This window comes from Colius striatus, chromosome 2 (assembly GCF_028858725.1).
Source record: "Colius striatus isolate bColStr4 chromosome 2, bColStr4.1.hap1, whole genome shotgun sequence".
Lineage (NCBI taxonomy): Eukaryota > Metazoa > Chordata > Aves > Coliiformes > Coliidae > Colius > Colius striatus.
The window spans coordinates 102,531,197-102,550,654 of NC_084760.1; the positions used below are offsets into that span (position 1 = coordinate 102,531,197).

At 47.0% G+C, this 19,458-nt stretch overlaps 2 protein-coding genes across 2 annotated transcripts; both read right to left on the minus strand.

The window, feature by feature from the left end:
- Positions 1-2,331: 2,331 nt before the first annotated feature.
- PNLDC1 (PARN like ribonuclease domain containing exonuclease 1) lies at positions 2,332-14,074 on the minus strand. Its single transcript, XM_061989646.1, has 19 exons — positions 13,952-14,074; positions 13,681-13,778; positions 13,192-13,265; positions 12,267-12,300; positions 12,020-12,143; positions 11,248-11,336; positions 10,871-10,971; positions 9,287-9,366; positions 8,194-8,331; positions 7,193-7,262; positions 6,855-6,940; positions 6,572-6,627; positions 5,880-5,947; positions 5,011-5,064; positions 4,757-4,799; positions 4,090-4,189; positions 3,418-3,593; positions 3,154-3,252; positions 2,332-2,465 (listed from the first exon to the last, which is right to left on the minus strand). Exons 1-19 carry the CDS (start codon positions 14,072-14,074, stop codon positions 2,399-2,401), a joined length of 1,680 nt encoding a protein of 559 aa, XP_061845630.1. The 3' UTR covers positions 2,332-2,398.
- Positions 14,075-15,430: 1,356 nt separating this feature from the next.
- Positions 15,431-19,369, minus strand: MRPL18 (mitochondrial ribosomal protein L18). Its single transcript, XM_061991635.1, has 4 exons — positions 18,709-19,369; positions 17,145-17,325; positions 15,853-16,087; positions 15,431-15,616 (listed from the first exon to the last, which is right to left on the minus strand). Exons 1-4 carry the CDS (start codon positions 18,770-18,772, stop codon positions 15,545-15,547), a joined length of 552 nt encoding a protein of 183 aa, XP_061847619.1. The 5' UTR covers positions 18,773-19,369; the 3' UTR covers positions 15,431-15,544.
- Between the last annotated feature and the right edge of the window lie 89 nt (positions 19,370-19,458).

Here is a 19,458-nt window from a genome sequence, read left to right on the forward strand (position 1 = left end):
TGCTATAAAGCTGCTGCTAGGGATGTCGCTGTGGTTTTATCACTGTCTTAGGGAGACAGGTTTGATTTTCTGAGCTGTCAGCCCTCAGAGCCACTCGACAACTTTGACACATACCTCTTCAGCCAGATCTACAAGGCAGGTTTCATCACCTTGAATTGGCTTCCCTAGAAGCAGAAGTACCCCCACTCCTGGCAGAAGACAAGCAGGAACAGGCATAACCTGAACTACTTTTGATACTTTAAACTTCATTTAATAACAATTCCCTAGTCTGGAGCAAGAGAGACAGCTGAGGTCGGAACAGCTAGATTGGAATGTTCAGGGAGACTCTGTCTTGATCTACAGATGCTCAGAAAAACTTGTAAATCTGTTCCCACAGCTGAAAGTTGCTGCTCTGATTTGACAGCCTAGCCCCCAGCTAACCCATTTCATGGGAATTGACTGCCAGCACATCTGATTGATGTCTTTAAAAGGCCCTGAGCAGCAAGTGACCAGAGGTTATTACAGACCGACAACTTGTTTCAGTAAATTCTCCCCTAGGAGAGAGATCAGAATATACAGAACCTGCTCTCTCATTTCTTCTTCATGCATTTACTCTGCCTGTAAACTTAGCTGCTTTACAGTAGGAGTATCTGGTAGATCTACAGCAAGTATCATTTATAAGTTCTTCCAGCTGTAATGCAGGAAAGCTGAGTCTCTTGCTTGACTAGACCATACTGCCACATGAGATATGTCTGTCCTATGGAAAAGGAGAAGACATGGACAGACTAAAGGGCCATTCCTCAAAAAGGGCTATAAGTATCTCTGATTTCTTCCATAGGGAAGCGTGTTTCTCCGCAGGGTGAGGACTGAAAGACAGGAGTACTGCAGGGAACTCATTTATTATTTGCCCGTGTGCCACTCAGAAGAAAATGAAAGGAGCAAAACTTAAACACAGGACAATTTCTTTGTTCTTTCAAAGCGGTTGCTCCCTTAAAAACTGCTGTGCTTCTCAAAGGTAACAGCATCTATACCTTCATGATGGCCAGACTGCAAATATTAGCTGCAAGGAGGGCTGCACACCTCCCCACGTTTAGGCAGCTAGCCAAATCCAGGCCCCAGAGAATGAGGGTATTATGTTTCCCAGACCAAAACCCATGAAGAGGGTTTTTATGGGAAAATGGATACTACTGAATCTGACACCCAGTGAAAGTTTTCCCCAATCTACACAACACACGGAGCCTACGCTCTCCTTGACACAAGCGGGATCAGAATAAACAGTGAGATACTTAACACACTGTGTCAGAGGAACCTGTCATGGAAGGTTACTGAGGGGGAAAAAAAAACAACACAAAAGAAGTCAGTTACTTATCTGGCTAGGAGCTGGCTTATGAAATAAGAGCCATAAACCACAAGCTGTGCAGAACTCAGGAAGCACACGTGAAGGCACATACTGCCCTTTTCCTCTCCAGAGCAGCAGTTACAGGCAGCGAGCGTGTGATCCTCGGGCAGAGCACAGGGCCGGTGCCCTGCGGCAGCTCCCACCCACCTTACAAGCGGGTGAGAGGCAGAGCCTGCGTGCTGCATCGCCACCAGCCTCATCCACAGGGATCTACAATCCAGGGGCCCTCGCCCAGAAACCATGGCTGCTTTTAAAAAGAAGGAAATCAGCAAGAAAAGCTTCTGAGGACCACAGTCCCTGGCCTGACAAACAGTGCACCTGTATCAGAGAAACTGATCAACAAGGCAGGTCTCACAGGATTTTTGGATAAAGGACTGCTCACGTGCTGTGCACTAAAAGTGAACAGAAACACACACCAGCTCACCTGACCTGTGTATGTTCTGCACATTGGAATCTGAGAAATCCCACTTCTCTGTGTCTATCCTCAGCTCTACTGCCTCAGAAGATCTCACTGCACGACACTGATGGCACTGCAAATTATTTACCGTTCCCCAGAATCCTCCATGAGCCCCAAGAAGTGGCTTTGCCATCAACCCTGCCCATTTCCATCTGGTAAACACTGACATTTCCCCTGCTTTACAACTGTAGCTAAAAATAACCTCTTCCATTTCATAGCTTCCTGAACTCCATCAGAAACGTGCTCCAAGCAGCAGCACGAGCACTGGGAACAAACTGGGTTTGTGAAGAACTATGAAGAACTAGCACAGGATTGAGGTAAATTAGGCATCAAAAGAAACACCCCCTCCCTCTTCAGGAGGGGACTACGCTTTGAACAGACTGCAAAATACCACACGTTGGAAACCACCACATCCTCTTTAGAAGCACATTTCCAAGGAAGTAATTAAACACACTGTTCACAGCTTTTGGATCGGGTTGGGTTTTTATTTTGCTCAGTTGATGGAATGGAATGAAACAAAGTGAAACACAGCCAAACACAAAGTAGGATCTGCATTCCTCACGTCAACAGCAAGGAGCTCCTCCGAGTACAAAGGTGAGGAGAGACCACAGTGCCACAATACCTGAGACTCTGAAAGGCAGAAATAATAAAACAATATCAGCCTACTTATATTTAGGGTTTAATTTTGTTCTCACTAAGCACTGTCCAAACAGTCTTAAGGCCAGAAATTCACTCTTCATGAGCATCATTGTCAGCATCTCATGAGAGGGGAGCACTTTGAACCTGGATTTCTCTCCTACTGTCAAGCTTTTGACTCTGCTGCAGAAAAAAACACATATCCATGTCCTGGCTGGCAGATTGCCCCTCTTCTCCTCAAGCTTAATGAGCTGTAGTGCTACCTCTAACAAAATCACCTTCTGTCCGATAGCACATACAGAGTTTTGTGCTATCCGTGAGGTACTATCAAGGTGTGGAGTCTCCAGCCCTGGAGATCTTCAAGACCTGACTGGACATGCTCCTGTGTAACCTGATCTAGGTGGATCTGCCATGGCAGGGAGGTTGGACTAGACGACCTCTAAAGGTCCCTTCCGGCCCCTACCATTCTATGATTTTATGAAGATTATAGCCCAGTTGGCCAGGGCTGCAAGCTCCCACATAGCCATCCAGCAGTCTGGAAGCAAATCTGCCTCTGAAGCCCTCGTCCTCTGGAAGGGCTGGCAGAAGAACACTGGAGAAGAGCGGCAGGCTGCTGCCAAGTAGCCAGGGAGGCACGCTGTTCACCCCCCTCACCCCCACCCCTGGCATTTCCCTAACTCACTGCAGCAGGCAGCTCACGCGGGGCGAGTCCCTCCAGTGGCGATAGAGGGAAACCTGCAGGCGAGGGTGATGCTTATAATCTTGCAGAACGAGCCTCACGCTGAAATGAAAGCCGATGTCAGGAGCCACGGCTTGTGGGCTGCTTACAACATCCCACAGCTCAGCACAGGCATCTCTTTAGCTAAGAGCGGTCACAGCAAAGGGAGGGCAGGGTGAAGACTTGCATGCCAGAGGATGAAGGGACAGAAAACTTCTGATCACTTACTACTTTAATTTATTGGAGAGCAGCAGGAACTGGTTCTCTGAAAGCCGCCTGACATCAAAGCGACAAAGAGCTTCAAACTCTTGGTAAATCTGCCCTTCATTCAGCCCTGGCTGGCCTCGGACACGGACAACCAAGGCAGGCAGATGCTGGTAGGGAGCATCTTCCCCAGAAAAATTCTGGAAAGTGCACAATGCTGGGACATTATTATGCAGTATTTTTGAGTTTGGAAATACTATCGAAGCACTACTACCATAATCAGAAACGTGCAAAACATGACACACAGGACCAACTGTGCAACACAGCTGTTGGTGTAATATTATTTTCCTTTTTGTCCCCAAATTGTTCTAAACACGTGTCAGAACAGCAGACTGTCACGACTGCTGTGGAGGAACCACCAGAGAATCAGCGAGCTCTCTCACAGAGCAGAGAGAATAGGGGCAATGTAAACTGACCAGTGCCACCTCACAGGATAACAGCACTGAAACATTCCACAAAGCAGAAATTCAACTCGTTTCCCATTTGGAAAGGTCGGTTGTGACATTTGTATGACGGTAACTTCCGCCAGGGTGGACCCAGGCACTGGTGGATTTTTGTCTTCTAGCGAAGCCACGGAGTAGGCTACTGAGCTGCGCCCCCCCACGAACCAGTCAGACACCTGCAATCCATACGTACAACGCTCGAAGCGGCACCTCGGATGAAATTCACTTTGTTCAGATACTCAGCTAACGCAGTGAGATACCGAGAGAAAGAAGGATCAGCCTCCACTGCATCACTACAGCAAGAAACAAAATGGAACAGGGTTTTGTTTCTCCAGCCCTGCACAGCGTCTCTGGAGCACAGAGCTCCCGAAGCAGCTCTTCAACTAGTGACAAAATAGGCATTTCAGATCTTGGTATCCTCTGCACAAGTTTCAAAGCTGCGGGCAAAGGGAAAGGACTTGAACAGTTGCCTCTTAGGAACTTAGCTGAAGGCACTGAATCATGCTTATTTCAAAAAAGGAAAGTAATGGAAAATTATTTGACCCTTCCCCAAGTGAACCGAACTCAAGAGAGATTGTTCTTTGGATAAAGGAGTCACAGTGCTATTTCCCAACCTCTGAGCCATCGCACGGCCCCTGATTTCATTTTTTTAAATGTCAGCTTTGACATAAAGCTGCTACTTTCAGATTTATAACATAAAAATCTAATTAGGACAGTGACGTTTCCAATAACGCTTTCTCTTACCCAAAAGGAAGGCGAGTCTGCAAAACAAAACATCAGCCAGAACCAGCCAATGACTGTTTTCCATAGGACCCACCCATATAATGCAACTTTCAGTGAGCATTTAAAACATCACTCACTCTGTGGATCCATGCAGCAGCAAATGAGCTGACTTCAGAAGAACTAGGGGGAGGAATGAGGAGGTGGTGTTAGAACAAAGCCAGAAAAACGTTGACTGAAAAAACAGAAAGCAAAAACTCACTATGAAGTTACTAAGAGCAAGAGACTGTATATAAACACATATTTCTTCGCATCAAAAACAGAGCTACAGAGCCAAAGAGGCATTGCCAAGTCTCAACCCAAACTCTGGAGAAGTGTTTAAGAAGCATTTTACCTGAACCACTGAGAAATGCATCATAGCCTGCCTCGTGAGGAGATTTCTTCTCAGCTGTAAACATGTGACAAAACCAAAAAGGAGAGAGCACCTTTTGCATCCTGTGGAAACTGCTCCACTGCAGAATCCTAATATTCCCAAGATCCACTGTCCCCTTCTGAAGGTTTTATACCACCTCCCCCTGCCTGCCCAGCTGTTTCCTTCCTCAACTGAAACCTTTACATCTCACAGAAAGTCTGTGCTTCTACCATGCATTTTTAAACACCACCAACAAAAATACAGCAGTTACACAAATGAAGAGCTGAGATGCACATTAAATAAAACCCAACTTTAAGGAAGATCTAAATCAAACTGTCTTATATACATTACTGATGATATGATAACCTTTTCAAAACACAGGAGGCCCAGCACTGCAGGACACCATGCTGTCAGGAGAAGTCAGTATCACGTCAGATACTGAACACAACCTCCTGCACACGAGCCACCAAGCTCCTGCTACCTTCTGGGACCTCCCTCTGTTTTCCATTCTACTGTTCCCTGCCTCCCCTTGCAAGGGCTACTGACTCTTCACAGTGCCAGCTCAAGGGGCTCAATTCAACTCCACTGGGATTAAGAGCCATTTGTGCTAGCACCATGATAAAAACCTGCACCCCATTACCCTTGGCAGCTGCCAGGGACAGGTACAACACATAACACTTTGGGAGCCCAGGCTTTGGGTCTGGACAAAAAGAGAACGTGTATCAGCAGCTCAGTGCAACTTCAGCAGCCCCACAGGCACCCACTCATGCTTTGCATTGGGACATTAGTTCACAGAGTACAACAAAATCCCTTTTAGCTTCCGGCCTCTGAAGATTCACTGAAGAACATACCATATCTCAAGCAGTCACTTGCAAGAGCTATCACTGGGCACGTTGCATCCTTGGGGTTCAGCTTGCTGCTGAAGACAAGCGGGTGTGTAAGACTTTTGTCTTTCCTTGTTACGAGACAAATTACTGTTTTCTAACGACCTGTGGCTTCACATCAGAAAAAGCTGCTGAAGACTTCTAAAGAAACTTTGGTGGTATTCTATGAAAAGGACAAGATACTTAGCTGAATCGTATCTATCAGTTTTCTTCCCAAAAACTAACACCACGGCCAAGCTCATGAGATATGGTATCTGCCCATGTCCTCCATTTGAACATTGCATTCAGTTACTGCTTTGGGTTCAGTGCAGATTTTCCTTGGAAGCTGGTACTCTGAAATTAGGGTGTATTTTCACTAAAACTCATTCATTTCGTAACAACTCTAAGTCTGGATGTAAGGCTGTCTGCAAGCCAAACTTGTGACCAATGAAGTAATGGCGGTAAAATATGAGAAGTGACTCAGAACAAATAATTTCCTCCACAATTACTTTGTTAGAAAGATGAGACAATCTTTTTGCTCTTAAATTTTGAAAGACAAGAAATCAGCTGAAAAACATTCGGGAAGAGAGAAAGGTGAAAACATAGGAAGTGAATGACTTGGAAATATCTATCCCAAGAAAACAAAAGGATTGCTTAAGTCTTTCTAGGACACTACTTACCTGCACAAAACCTCATGTATCTCCAAAAGATTAAATACTCGAGGAAAAGAATACCTCTGTAAAAGAAGAACATGTCAGAAAAAAAACCAAGACAGACTCCATGGCAGGCAAGCTCATTTACTGGCACTGATGATTCGTTAAATGGTGTCTAAAATCAGAATGTTTCTGGGCAACACTGAGAACTGGTCACAGTTCTGTGATAGGAGGGCCCTGAAGAACAACATCCTCTCTTTTGGGTGAAAGACAAGCTGTAACTCCAAACAAAAAGACCTTTGCATCTCACCTTCCAGATGGATTTTGTTACAGTCTTGGTGTCTATGAGGACAGGAAACAGATTGTGAATGTTCCTTTTAAACTCCTCATAGCTTTCTGAAAGCAGAAAAGACATGCAGAAGGACAATGTAAAACTGAGGAAAAGCCAGTGATATTGCAAATGAATTCAAAAAGAAGGGTGAAGTCAGAGCAACAACACACCACTCCAGCAGTTAAAGCAACTAGCACTGCTGCTTGCTAAGCACTGTGGGTGGCTGGGGTGGCAAATGACCACCGTGCTTACTGTCCCATGCCCACTGCACAGACAGTGCACTGCTGCCTGGGGACAGCAGCTATGCACAGCATTACCTGGAAGAGGCTTGTAGAACTTATCGTGAAGATGCATGAGATCCATAAGCATGTTGTGTCCCACCAGGGGCTACGGGAAGAACATAAATGTAACAGCTCATCAGTGCTTATTTTCAAAGAGAACTCGGAGATAACCAACTTCAGGCATGCTCAGCAGCTGGAATCCTTGCCTCCAGCCAACAAGACCCACTCAAAAGTCATTCAGGCTGCCAGGCTCACAGGAGGACTACTGCTTTCAGGAAAATCAGACTTGTGGAGTCTCTGAGGAAGAGATTTTTCCAACAGCATTCTAGTTTGAGTGGGCCTAAGGATTTAGGTGGATCCTCAGCTCATCTGAATACCTGTAACACCTTCCAGCAATCAGCTTTACAGGTCCCTCACGAGGGCAGGGACAGCCTTTGCCTGCACACCACCCGTAGTCTGCCAAAGCTGAAATTCATTCCATAATCTGCACACGGGATGTAAGAATTTCCACATGTGATCAGACCAAAGGTCCACGTGGTTTGGTAAACTGGTCTGTCACATGCTGAAAAGCCTCATTTGCCCCAAAGGCAAGATTCTGCCCAGCCTCCTTAGGCACAGGGTGACTCGTGGCGTGTGACACAACGATTTTTAACACTGTAGACTTCTGCATTTTCTCAAGTGACATAAAAACCACACCACAGAGTGGGTTCCGGCTCCCTCTCCCCAGTTGCATTTAGTACGAAGGAGCAATAGAAAAGTAGCAAAGGGAAATCTAGTCTTTGGATCCATAATTCTGAGCATGCTTTGGGAGAGGGACCTGTCAGTAAAAAGAAGTGATATTTAACACTCAGCTTTTCTAACTGTAGCTGCAATCTAAGAATTCATCTCAGTGTTACTGACAACTAAACAGGATGATCACACAGAAAGATTAGAGCCATCTAACACAAATTACTACTTTATATTTTATCACCCCTCTACATCCAGTGTAGAAAATAGAAAAAAAGATGAAAAATGAGAGTAGGGATGAGGCATTTTACCTTCTTGGCTTCAACAAGTGTCTGGAAGAGGTTGGTGAAGCCCCGGGCAGACAGGAGAATGAGCTCCTTCTGGCAAGAGTCATCAGGAGAGTCCTCCAGAAGCCAACGATGCCGTGGACTCACTTTTTTCACCATTACCTGAAAAGAAGAGTCATTAGGTGTCTCATCCTCCCACGCTAGTTGTATGTACATTGCTTACTGGGCTTGAGTGATGCTGAGGACAAGTTCAGCTTCTAAGCTATGAAGAATGAAGAAATAGTGCATCTCCTGGGACCTCAGCACTGTCCCACTTCTCCTCCATACAGAGATCACTGCTCCAGTAACAAGGGAGATCTACTCTAAAGGTGTCCTATTAATCCTCTCTTGATAAGATGATGATTCCTACCACAGCACAAATGAACATGCTTCAATTTAACTTGACACCAATGTGGTGTAAGTTCACAGCACGAAAACCAGAAGCAAACGGCAATCACACAAACCAGGTCCCCAAAGGCTTCAGGAGAGAAGGCTGGGTAAATCTGTCACTCTGCTGACACTGGTTACCACACTAAAATAGTACTAATGAAAAAAATAAACCAAAAGGACTCATGTAACATACTTCTAAGCAACTGGCTGATATCACACTCCCATCATGTTTTAAGAAGTGCACAGTCACAGAAAATATTGCACCAAATGTAAAATAGCAAAACAGCAAACCACATAACAGGCAAGTCTTCAAAGCGACTACATGCCAAAAGTCAGCAAAGGAAAAACACACCAAAAAATAGGCTAAAACTCATACATTCTTGTGGAGGTACTGAAGGAGAGATCTAAAAGTCTGAAGACATGGGGAGTGTCCCTCCAAAAGTGCCCCAAGAACAAAAGCACTTCCAACTCAAGGTATTTTGTGGCTATAGAACAAACAGAAACCAAAGTTACTCAGTTTTCTGAATCTTTTTTCTTGGGATCTTCCCAGAACATTCCTTAGTAATTTTCTTCTCATCCTACACCCTATCATTAAAAGTACAAGCAACACTGCAGTTCCTGCAAGAATGCCAGTCTTAACTGTCCAGATAGCAGCCCTCTTTCCAAAAGGTTCACATTTCTATCTCACCTTCTTGTCTTCAAGAGGCTGTGTCCAAACATTTTGGAGAGCTTGTCTCAGAACCAGCTGAACTTCAAACATCTGATGGCCTGAGAGAAGAAATAATAATAATTAACAAAAAGTAAGAACTTGAGGAGCAGGCAGGCCTGTTTAGGAAAAAACCATTCTTCTAGACAGAGGGATTGACCAGATGTTTCTCCCCCCTACCCAGAAAATATTCCTGAATGTATGATCTACATTATCATACAGGAGGATAGAAAAAAAACAGACAGGAAAAAAACCCCAACAAAACAAAAATCTCAAAACGAACCAAACAAAAAGTGTCGCAGTTAGAATGATAGGTAAATAATCTCCTGTGAGGACAGAGAGGAAAGAGACTATCTGAAGAGGGAAGAAGGCTACTACTCAGAGAGTGTGCTTTTGAGAAGTTTCAGAGCCAAGCACAGATGAGAGGTACCAAGCCATCTTACCCACAGGTGATAAGGAACTAACCGAGTCCTTGTCTGAACAGCACACAAAAAGATGCCTTATTGCTTACTTGAATCTTTGTCACAGGTGCTCACTACTGTCAGACCCTACTACATCTGGCATAGCAAATACAAAACACAGCACATTCCTCACTGCCTGTATTTCACTCAGGAAAAGAAAAAAAATGACAGAAAATCTATCAACAGAACAAGCCTTCAGCAATTTCTACCCTTCCTAACCTCCTCTGTATTTTATTCCCTGACCTAGAGGATTCGTATTTGGTTTCTGTTCGTGAACATAAAAACTATTCTCTGCTACAACTCCCTGTCCTTCAGAACTCCTCCAGAATGACACAGAAAATTTCTCAGCTCTGCTATAGTGCTCCCAAAAGAAAATGTTTGTAGCAAGTGGCCCGTTTATCCCCATTAGCATAGAAATGCACCTCCACGGGACTCTGTTGTTCCACATAAGAAAGACAATGGGTAATGGGCATAAGCTGGAGCACAAAAAGTTACACTTAAACTTAAGGCATAACATCTTTACTGTAAGGGTGAGGAAGCCCTGGCACAGGCTGCCCAGGGACGGTGTGGAGTCTCCTCTGGAGGTTTTCAAATCTGCCTGGACACATTCCTGTGTGATCTAGGTGGACCAGCTTGAGTAACAGAGGTTGGACTAGACGATCCCTAGAGGTCCCTTCCAACCCCTACCATTCTATGATTCTATGAACAAACTGAAAGGAGACACACCTTCCCCTCTCCACAGGGAAAAAAATAAGAAATAGTTCACCCAGGATTTAAAACAAGTCAAAAGTTATCCCGATCCAGAGCAACTACAAAACCTTCAGCTGCTGGTCTGGTGCGGCACAAAATGGAAATCAGTTACCACAAAGCATGTTCCAAGCACCTAGACATCCACTTCCACTACAGAACTGAGTCACAGACAGGAACTGAGTCATAGAGTGGGGCAAATTGTTGTAAAGGCAGAGTGGGCATAGATGCTTTCACTCTTGACAGAGTAGTTTAACAGAACAGTAAGCAAAGGACAACAGCAGCACCAGAAGTTCAGAAGCAATGATGAAACCACTTAGAGCTCACAGATGCCTAAGGGAGGCACCCTGCTTCATACCATTCAGATCCTGCAGAACCATAGTCTCCTCCTCTTCTGCTGTAGCTATCCAACAGGTCACTTCATCAATAGCCTTCTTCAGCACGTTCCTGTCCAGGCCACTAAAGCAGAAGCGGGGGAAAAGAGAGCGTGAGAAAAAGCTCTTTACAAACTGAGTAAGACTGTGTCTTGCTGTTGGAATGCAAAAGCATCACTCCCTGACAGTCACACAGTTCTCCAGATTGTATCCTGTGACTGTCATCTTCCTTCAGACAGATCACAGCATGCTGGAGCAGTTGGCACCAAGGCATTTAGACCAACAAGCTCTAATGATCTGACTGAAGATGAGCTGTGATCACAGTTAACACTGAGGATCCACCTCTCCCAAGAGTGCTCACCTGCTGATTCTCCAGTTACCCGCTAAGAGCTGCTGGCGAAGGGTCTCCTCCTGTACCTCATTCATGTATGGGATTCCATCTTTGAGGAACTGAGAGGGGATAAGAAAAAAGCCAGGCCAATTACTCCACGCTGGACTTTCTCAAAGCAAATTATCAGCTAGCCAGGTCCAAATCCAGCATATACTTGGAAGATGCTGATGTTCCTCCATTCTTACATGAAGGAAGATGTGTTTGTGTATGGCAGAAAGAAAAGGATTTGTTAACTGCAACCATTTTTTTTCACTCTGCTTTTACCTTTCTTTTAATGACATACTTCAAGTGTCAAGGTATCATGATATTTCCTGTACAAAATTGTTAAACACTGCTCCTATGTAGTTACATAGTCTGAATTTGATAGGAAATGTGACAACACACAAGACATAAGTTGAGACTTCCCCGCCTTCACAGCCAGTAGAGACTCCCAGTGAGGCCTGTTCACTCACTCCCTTTCTCAGCTCACCAGAGAAAGGTTATCTTTTCTTCTTGTTTATTTTTTTTATTTTGAGGTGGGGAAATGTGTCTTAGGCTGACAAAGATGTGGTTACTGCCTCTACTTCTGTCCAGAAAAAACAGCATTCACTCTCCCTACTGACAACGAACCATGTGATGCATTCTCACCTTAGGAAGACGTCGCTTATCCCAGAAAAGTAGCATTTAGGGATACTAAGCCTAGTTTCTCCTGTAATTGCACAGACTTCCTCTGTTCTAGATTTCTGGCAGAGATATTACATACCTTATTATAGTCAAAGCCATAACGAGACAGGAACTGAATGCTAGATGCAGAAAGGGTGAACTCGACATCCGTAACTCCCAGTGTTGAGGGAAAGAGAAAAAAGTTGTACGAATGTACCACATACCTACAATGAAAAGAAAAACCTCTCTAGAAGAGAATTACAAGAAATAACTCCTTCCAAAAGAATTATGTGCAAAATCTCACCTGCCCTGTTCTCACTATAACAGAAAACTGCTTTTCAACTTACTTGTTTGAATTTTCATTTGAGAATATTGCCAGCCCTGCAACAGAGAGAAACCTCCACTGAAATGCAATGTTTAGCTGGATGTCTATACTGTGAAAATTAACTAAGGGATGAGTGGATACCCTGATGGGGTACATGTTTTCCATTCACTAATGCCACAGTGCAAACCTGAATAGAAATTGACAGGCCACACCCCAGCTCCCTGAAAGCTAAACAATCTTTTAGCGCCGATTGGGAAAAGGAGTCGTCTGATTCAAGAGCAAAGAGATTGAGCAAAGGGTAAGGAGAGGATAAAAATCTCCAACTATGCATCCACAGGTCTGTGGGTCCAACTAAACTACAACAGTATTTGAAAGGAGCTAGGCACCACATAGGACTGAAACATGTTTTTTATTACTTTGGTTCTTTCTTTTTCTATTAATCCCTAAAAAGCACATTAACATCTTACGTAGCCTAAGGCCTTGACCAATACTTTAAACAGTTTTGGAGATGGTTCTTAACTGGCAATAGTTCTCCACCACCACCACAGTCCCTTCCTTGATTTTTTTTATTTTAGGAATATCAGAAATACTAACTTTTGGTAGTTCCCCTTACTCATACACCGCATCAAGTGATACAGCCTTGAATAAGAACTGCTGTCACCCTACTTCTTGCTCGCATCCCCTGTTTTAAAAGCCCTGTATTTGTATCTGAAATTAAATTTAGACCAGTAAAAAAAAGTGTATGGCCCCTCCGACTTTCAGTTTTTAAAACATTAACATGTTAATAGTATCCAACTTCAGACAGGGAAAAGAAATTACCACAGCAAACAAATGGCTCTGCAATGAGTAAACTGAGAGCAGAGATACCAACAGGGATCACCAGCTGGCAAAAGGCCAGTTATCACTGGGACCTCAGGAGTCTGCTTCTGTGTCGAAACAGCACTTACCAAGCTGAGTAACAGTGAACTGCTGAACGCTCTGCCTGGCTTTCAGGTACCGCTCCACGGGGGAATCAAACAGGCTATAGATAAAAACAGAATTGGGGTAAAGAAAGAAGGAGGTTTGCAATGCACATGTTGGTCTCACAGAAACAGAGCAACAAGTCTCCCTCACATTTCAAGTCCCATAGCTTTACCTGAGCCTGTTATTTTGTGGAAGAGTTGAATGTAAGCCAGTAAACTCCATATCAAGGGCTGTTGAGATGGAAAACACACACAAAAAAGTCTGAAATACAACATGGGCATTCCACAAGCATAAGGATGAGGACGTCCAAAACACCTCCCTTCACTGTAACCTCTGTGTCAAACCCAGCTGGAGCAAGCTCGAGAGAGAAGGCAACCGAGTAGCGCGGAAGGCGAGTCTCCCGCTCACTCACCCCTTTGGCGTGACAGGGAAAGGGAAACATCCCCCCGGGAGGGACCCGGGGCCCGCCTCACCCTTTGGAGCACGAACCACGGTCGTAGCTCACACCCTGGGCCCCCAGCCCACCGAGCCGCGGCCAGCACCGCAGCGAGGCCTCACTTTCCAACCTCCACTGCCCGTTTAAAAGGAGCACAAAAAGCGTCCCCGCTTTCGCCGTTCTGGTACACACCAGCGCCGCTATCCGCTAAATACACCCCAATGCCCGCGTCGCCACAGCCTCGCCCCTCGCCGGGCACGGGCCCCGCCGCCAGGCCTCAGCGAGAGCACCACTGAGGGCCGACAGACCCTCCGTGCCGCCCCGGCACGGCACGGCACGGCTCGGCTCGGCTCACCCACGAAGGCGGCGCTGCGGAGGCGGCCCTGCACGCACGACAAGCGCTCCTCGAAGCCCGACGCCCCTAGATCCATCGCGGATCGGATCGGCCCGCTGTGCCCAACCCCACCCCGGCGGGGGCGGCTCCTGTCTGGGTTGAAAAAGGCTGACCCGAGGGCGGAGGTGAGTGGGTCAGTGCGCAGGGCCGCGGGGAGGAGAAGGGGAGGTTTATGATCGGAAGGCTGAAAAGCAACTATGCGGAGCCTCCCTTCACAGAGAAAGCACAGACAGCTCGCGTCTCGCATCCCTGTCTTCCGGAAATAAAGGTCACTCAAAGGCTATCACGATCTGCGAGTTAAATATTATGAACCTGCAGCAACCCCCAGGTAGAGATTCAGTAGAACGAGAACAGTGGGATGTTTTTTTTAAAGAATTATGACTGTTTTAGCACAAACACCAGAACCGGGCTGGTCCCACACCACCTGCCCCTGGACCCGGGCCACACACCACCCTGGCCTTCATGTCACCTCCCCCCGAGTCTGTCAGCCCTTGGCAGCAAGTGCAGCACCTCATTATACAGGCCAGGTTGGCCTCCCACAACTCAAGGGCTTTCAGTCAGAGGGATTTTCTGTGGGTATGAAAATGACTTGGATCAGCCTGCTACTTCCTTAGTTTGAATAAAGATGGCAGGGTCAAGTTGATGCAGCTGGCAACCTTCTTCCAATTATTAGGAACAAGTGCTCCATGTTAATCAATTGAGCCCTGTGTGATCACATGGGTGGAAGCAGCATATATAAGGAAGTAGCTAGCAAATTAAGGTTGGCTTTGAGTCAGCCTTGCTGGTTGTACTATGTTGCCAATGTGCATCTTTGTAAAGCTATTCCTTGCTTCTTTACATCCTTGCACGAGCATCACTTGCATCATCACAACAGTTCTCCGTTAAAACAAGGGACAATGCAGCAAGGACTCAGGCAGGAGCTCGGCTGGCCCACCCAGCAGAGAAGCTGACAGCACCAGTCTGTGTCCAAGCAGCGGGAAAACACAGAGAGAGGGAACAGGGCATCTTGCTCCCTACTGTTGGCATTTGTGCAGCTCCCCTCCTAGACCTGCGAGGTTTAAGTAGTTGAAACCTAAGGGTTGCAAGATGAAACCTAAGCTGCAAAGATGAGTTAGAGAGGAATCTAATCTTTTCACCACGTTTAGCACATAACTTTCTGTTGCAGTTCTAAGCGTGAACATAATGACTGCATTTTGTTAAATGCAACTGGCAGGGTGCATGGATAAAGTATCTAAATATTTCCAGAGTTCACTATAGAGAAAATACAAAACTAAGTATTAACAATGAAATACACTTTGAAATTATTGAACTCTGAAGTAGAGTCTGTTAACCTGTCAATTTATACCAGCCTTAAAGGTGTTGATGATTTTAAAAATCAAAGAGTAGGACACACTTCTGCCCATTTAAGAAGTATTTTATTACAAGGTGCCACGTTCCAGTTCTGGCCCTTCCCCATGCCAGGAAAGGGATTGTTGTTCCTTGGAAAGTTTTCCCAACAGCCTCCGTTTTACTGATAGATTCTCCGTGGCTCACGTAGAACGACGCCGCCCTCCTCCATAGCTTTTTCAAATTCCTGAATCTTGTTTAAAAGATAGAGACAGGGAAAAATGGGAGCCATCAGCACCAGAGTATCAGTGGGGACACATTAGGTGGAAGGGTTGAGGTTAACAGCCTCACTAAGGCATAATGCCAAGACCTGCAGCTTGAGCACTGCAAGAAGGAATCGTCATGGCAGTTTTAAGGAAACTAATGGTGAAGAGGAGTAAAATTCACACTTTGAAAAGGACCAGATAAGCGTAAGGAGATGGTACTTGCCGAGTCACAACGATGTGTCCAGGGGATAACAGCTTTAAAGTTCACAAAGTTGATTCCTGCCTCCAAACAGCGCTGTGCCATGACGCGGCCCAGGTTTTTGCAGGCGGTCACTCCCCTGGGGCTGTACAGGTGCCTCTTTATGGCCCATTCCCGGGTGGAGGCAGACACCACCACATCCCCGTTACAGCGCTCAACAAAGGCTTCTACATAATGCTGGGTGCGCTCAACCCGTAGCCTGAGGGAAGAAGCAACGTGGGATTATGATGTAAAGAGAGAACACCTTCAAGTGCTGAAATGCCTCAGTGACTCACCTTATGAAATAAAATCTAATGTACTAGAGTTATTAACATAACAATGAATTCTTAATACTGCTTTTGTTATCTAGGGTTTTGCTTATTAGGACACCACCAGTTCAGCAGAGTGAAGCTCCAAGAGCAACTTTTCACCAGTTACACAGTCCTACACACCCTCTCACCAGCACAGACTCCAAACCAAGCACTGTAGCTTGGAGTGCTTGTGACCAGGGAAACTGCTCCCACAGACATGTAACTTTAGGTTCACTATGCAGACTTTTAAAGGCTTGTGCTTGCATAGCAGGTAATGATGTGTTAGGACTGGCAAGTGGTCAAGTAGTACTTCATAAGCCGTAAAATAACCACAGAGTACTAGCAGCAACTGTTTCTTACAGTGCTGAGACAACATCAGATTTCTAGGTATGAACAAACTGCATGTGGTTCTCCCCACAAGAACACAGTAATGATTTTGAATCCCCATCTTAAAAGGAATTTACTTCCTAGAGGACAAGCAAACAGCATTTTGTAACCACCACCTCCCCCTAAAAAAACACAAGCAACTCCCCTCCTCCAAAAAAACCCACCCAAAACCAAAATCCCCCAAACAATAACAAAATCTAAAACCAGCCAACCAACCAAAAAAAAAACCCACCCCAAACCCAAGCAGACTATTGTGGTGACTCAAATAAAACAATGATACATTGTCAGCATAGAACTGGGAGGATTCCAAATTAAACAGCAGTTGCTTAAGCAATATAGCAGTATTACTGCTACCTTAACAATAGATGGAAAGATCTTCAAGGCATATGCTTTCCTGTGATGCTAGCCTACTGTTCTCTGAACACAGAAGACACCTGCTGAATAAGAACACCTAAGGGGAGCAACTGACATAGCTACCCAAAAAGTGCATATTGGAGAATTTCCACCTAATGGGTTTCTAGGGGGGTTGTTTTTTTTTTCCTTTGGGTGTCCTGACTTCTCCTGGTGACTCCGACTCACCTATGCCAGAATTCACGCTTTGGCCATGTTGTCTTCCAGCCACGCTCCTTCCTAGCCAGGGCCAACTGCTCCAAGTTCCGAGGATTCCTGTTAGTGAAGTCTGAGGAAACAATCTCATTTTCGCTTGTGTCCACTTCAGTCTCAGTTTTGAGACTGGCTGTGTTTGATGCAAAACGAAGACCTTGAGAGAAAGCAGTAAATAAAATCTCATACACTTCAAAATAAATATAGCGCAGACAGTAGAATGAACACAGTACAGAATGACGCAGTTTGCAAGAGTCAGCAAGGCAAAAAATCACATACTCACAGAATGGTAGGGGTTGGAAGGGACCTCTAGAGATCATCTAGATCAGGTCACACATGAACACGTCCAGACAGGTTTGAAAACCTCCAGAGGAGATTCCACAACCCATCCTGGGCAGCCTGTGCCAGGGCTTCCTCACCCTCACAGGAAAGAAGGTTCTCCCTGTGTTCAAGTGGAACTTTTTGTGTTCCAGCTTGTGCCCGTTAACCCTTGTCCTGTCACTGGACACTACAGAAAAAAGACTCACCACATCCTCCTGACATCCACCCTTTAGATACTTAAAAGTATTAATGAGGTTGCCCCTCAGTCTCCTCCAGACTAAACAGCCCCAGTTCCTGCAGTCTTTCCTCATAAGGAAGATGCTCCAGTCCCCTGACCACCTTGGTGGCCCTGTGCTGGACTCTCTCCAGTTCCTCTTGAGCTGAGGAGCCCAGAACTGGACACAGGACTCCAGATGAGGCCTCACCAGGGCAGAGTAGAGGGGGAGCAGAGCCTCCCTTGACCTGCTGGCCACACTCTTCTTGATGCATCCCAGGATACCATTGGCCTTCTTGGCAACAAGGGCACATTGCTGGCTCATGGTTAGTTTATTGTTGACCAGCATTGCCAGGTTTCTCTCCGCAGAGCTGTTTCCTAGCAGGTCAATCCCCAGCCTGTGCTGGTGCATGGGGTTGTTCCTCCCTAGGGAGCACCCATTTGATTTTTTTAATCACTAAACAGACAGATTACCAGAGCTAAAACTGAAAAGCATAGTAAGTTTTAACTCTGTTTCAAGACTCGTAGGTGACTAGAAGCTCCCTAGGCTTAAGGCTTCACCTAAATACTCCAAGTATGCAAAAAAGCAATGACAGTGCTACAAAATAACAAAGGTTGGAATAGATGATCTCTAAAGGTCCCTTCCAACCCCTACTATTCTATGAATCTATGAACCATCAAGCCAAGCGTCTCTAATTAACCGAACACGCACGATTTTGGACTTGGGCTTGTAAACTCGATCTACTGCAGAACCTTTCGGTCCAGAGAGACAGCGGGAGCCCCTCGCCTCCCTTCCTCAGACCGCTCTCCCCGGTCGGAGACGCACCCGCCCCACAGCAACCCGAATGGCCGCTGCAGGCGGGAGCCCGGCACAGATAGCACGGCCCCACTGAGACACCCGGCCGCGGATGGCCCTGGGAGCGGCCCCGCGCCAGCAGCACGGGGGACGCGGAGGCCCCTGCCGGGAATGGCCGCCACGGTGAGCCGCGGAGGAGCTGAGCTTACCCGCTCCACGCACCCGGAGCCTGCAGGCCACCAGCAGCAGGGAGCTGCGGCCGCTCAGCGCCATGGCCAGGCGGTGTAGCAGTCACCTCCCCGCCGCTCAGGAGCAGACGGGCGCCGCCATCTTGGCGAGGCCGGCGCTCGCCCCGGAAGGCGTCCTACTCGCACTTCCGCCGGCCGTCGGTAGGGCCCCGCGGCGACGGCGCGGTCCCGCTGCGCGCCGCCCATGCCGGGTGCGGCCAGGGCAGCCGCGTCTCGCAGAGTAAAGCGAGAAGCTCAGTTCTGTGACTCAGAGAGGCCCTTGGAAAGAAGGGCGTGAGGAGACACCCATCTGCAGAGCCTGTGGCGAGGGTCCCTGGAGCGGGCCTAAGGGCACTGGGCCCGGGGAAGCAGAAGCGCTGGCGCAGCACAGGAGCGGAGCTGCCCTTCCGTCCAGCGCCGCGCAAACAACGCCCGCCCGCGTTAGAAGCAAACCCGTTTGTGTAGCGCGGCGGACTGCGGGTGTACCGCACCCCCGCCCTCCGCCAGGCACGAGCGGTGCCCGCCCCCAGCCGCCGCGCGGTTACGCTAAGCTCTCAGCCGCAACCCGCTGCTGGGGGGCCGCGGGGCCGCGCCCCGGATCGGAGGCAGCGCAGCGCGCAGGCGCGGTCCCGCGCGGCCTTCTAGAAGCTCCTGGAAGTGCTGGCGCCCCCCCGCCCGCAGCGTGGCGCCTTTGTTCCCCTGCGCGCACCAATGGCGGCCTGAGGCCGCGCC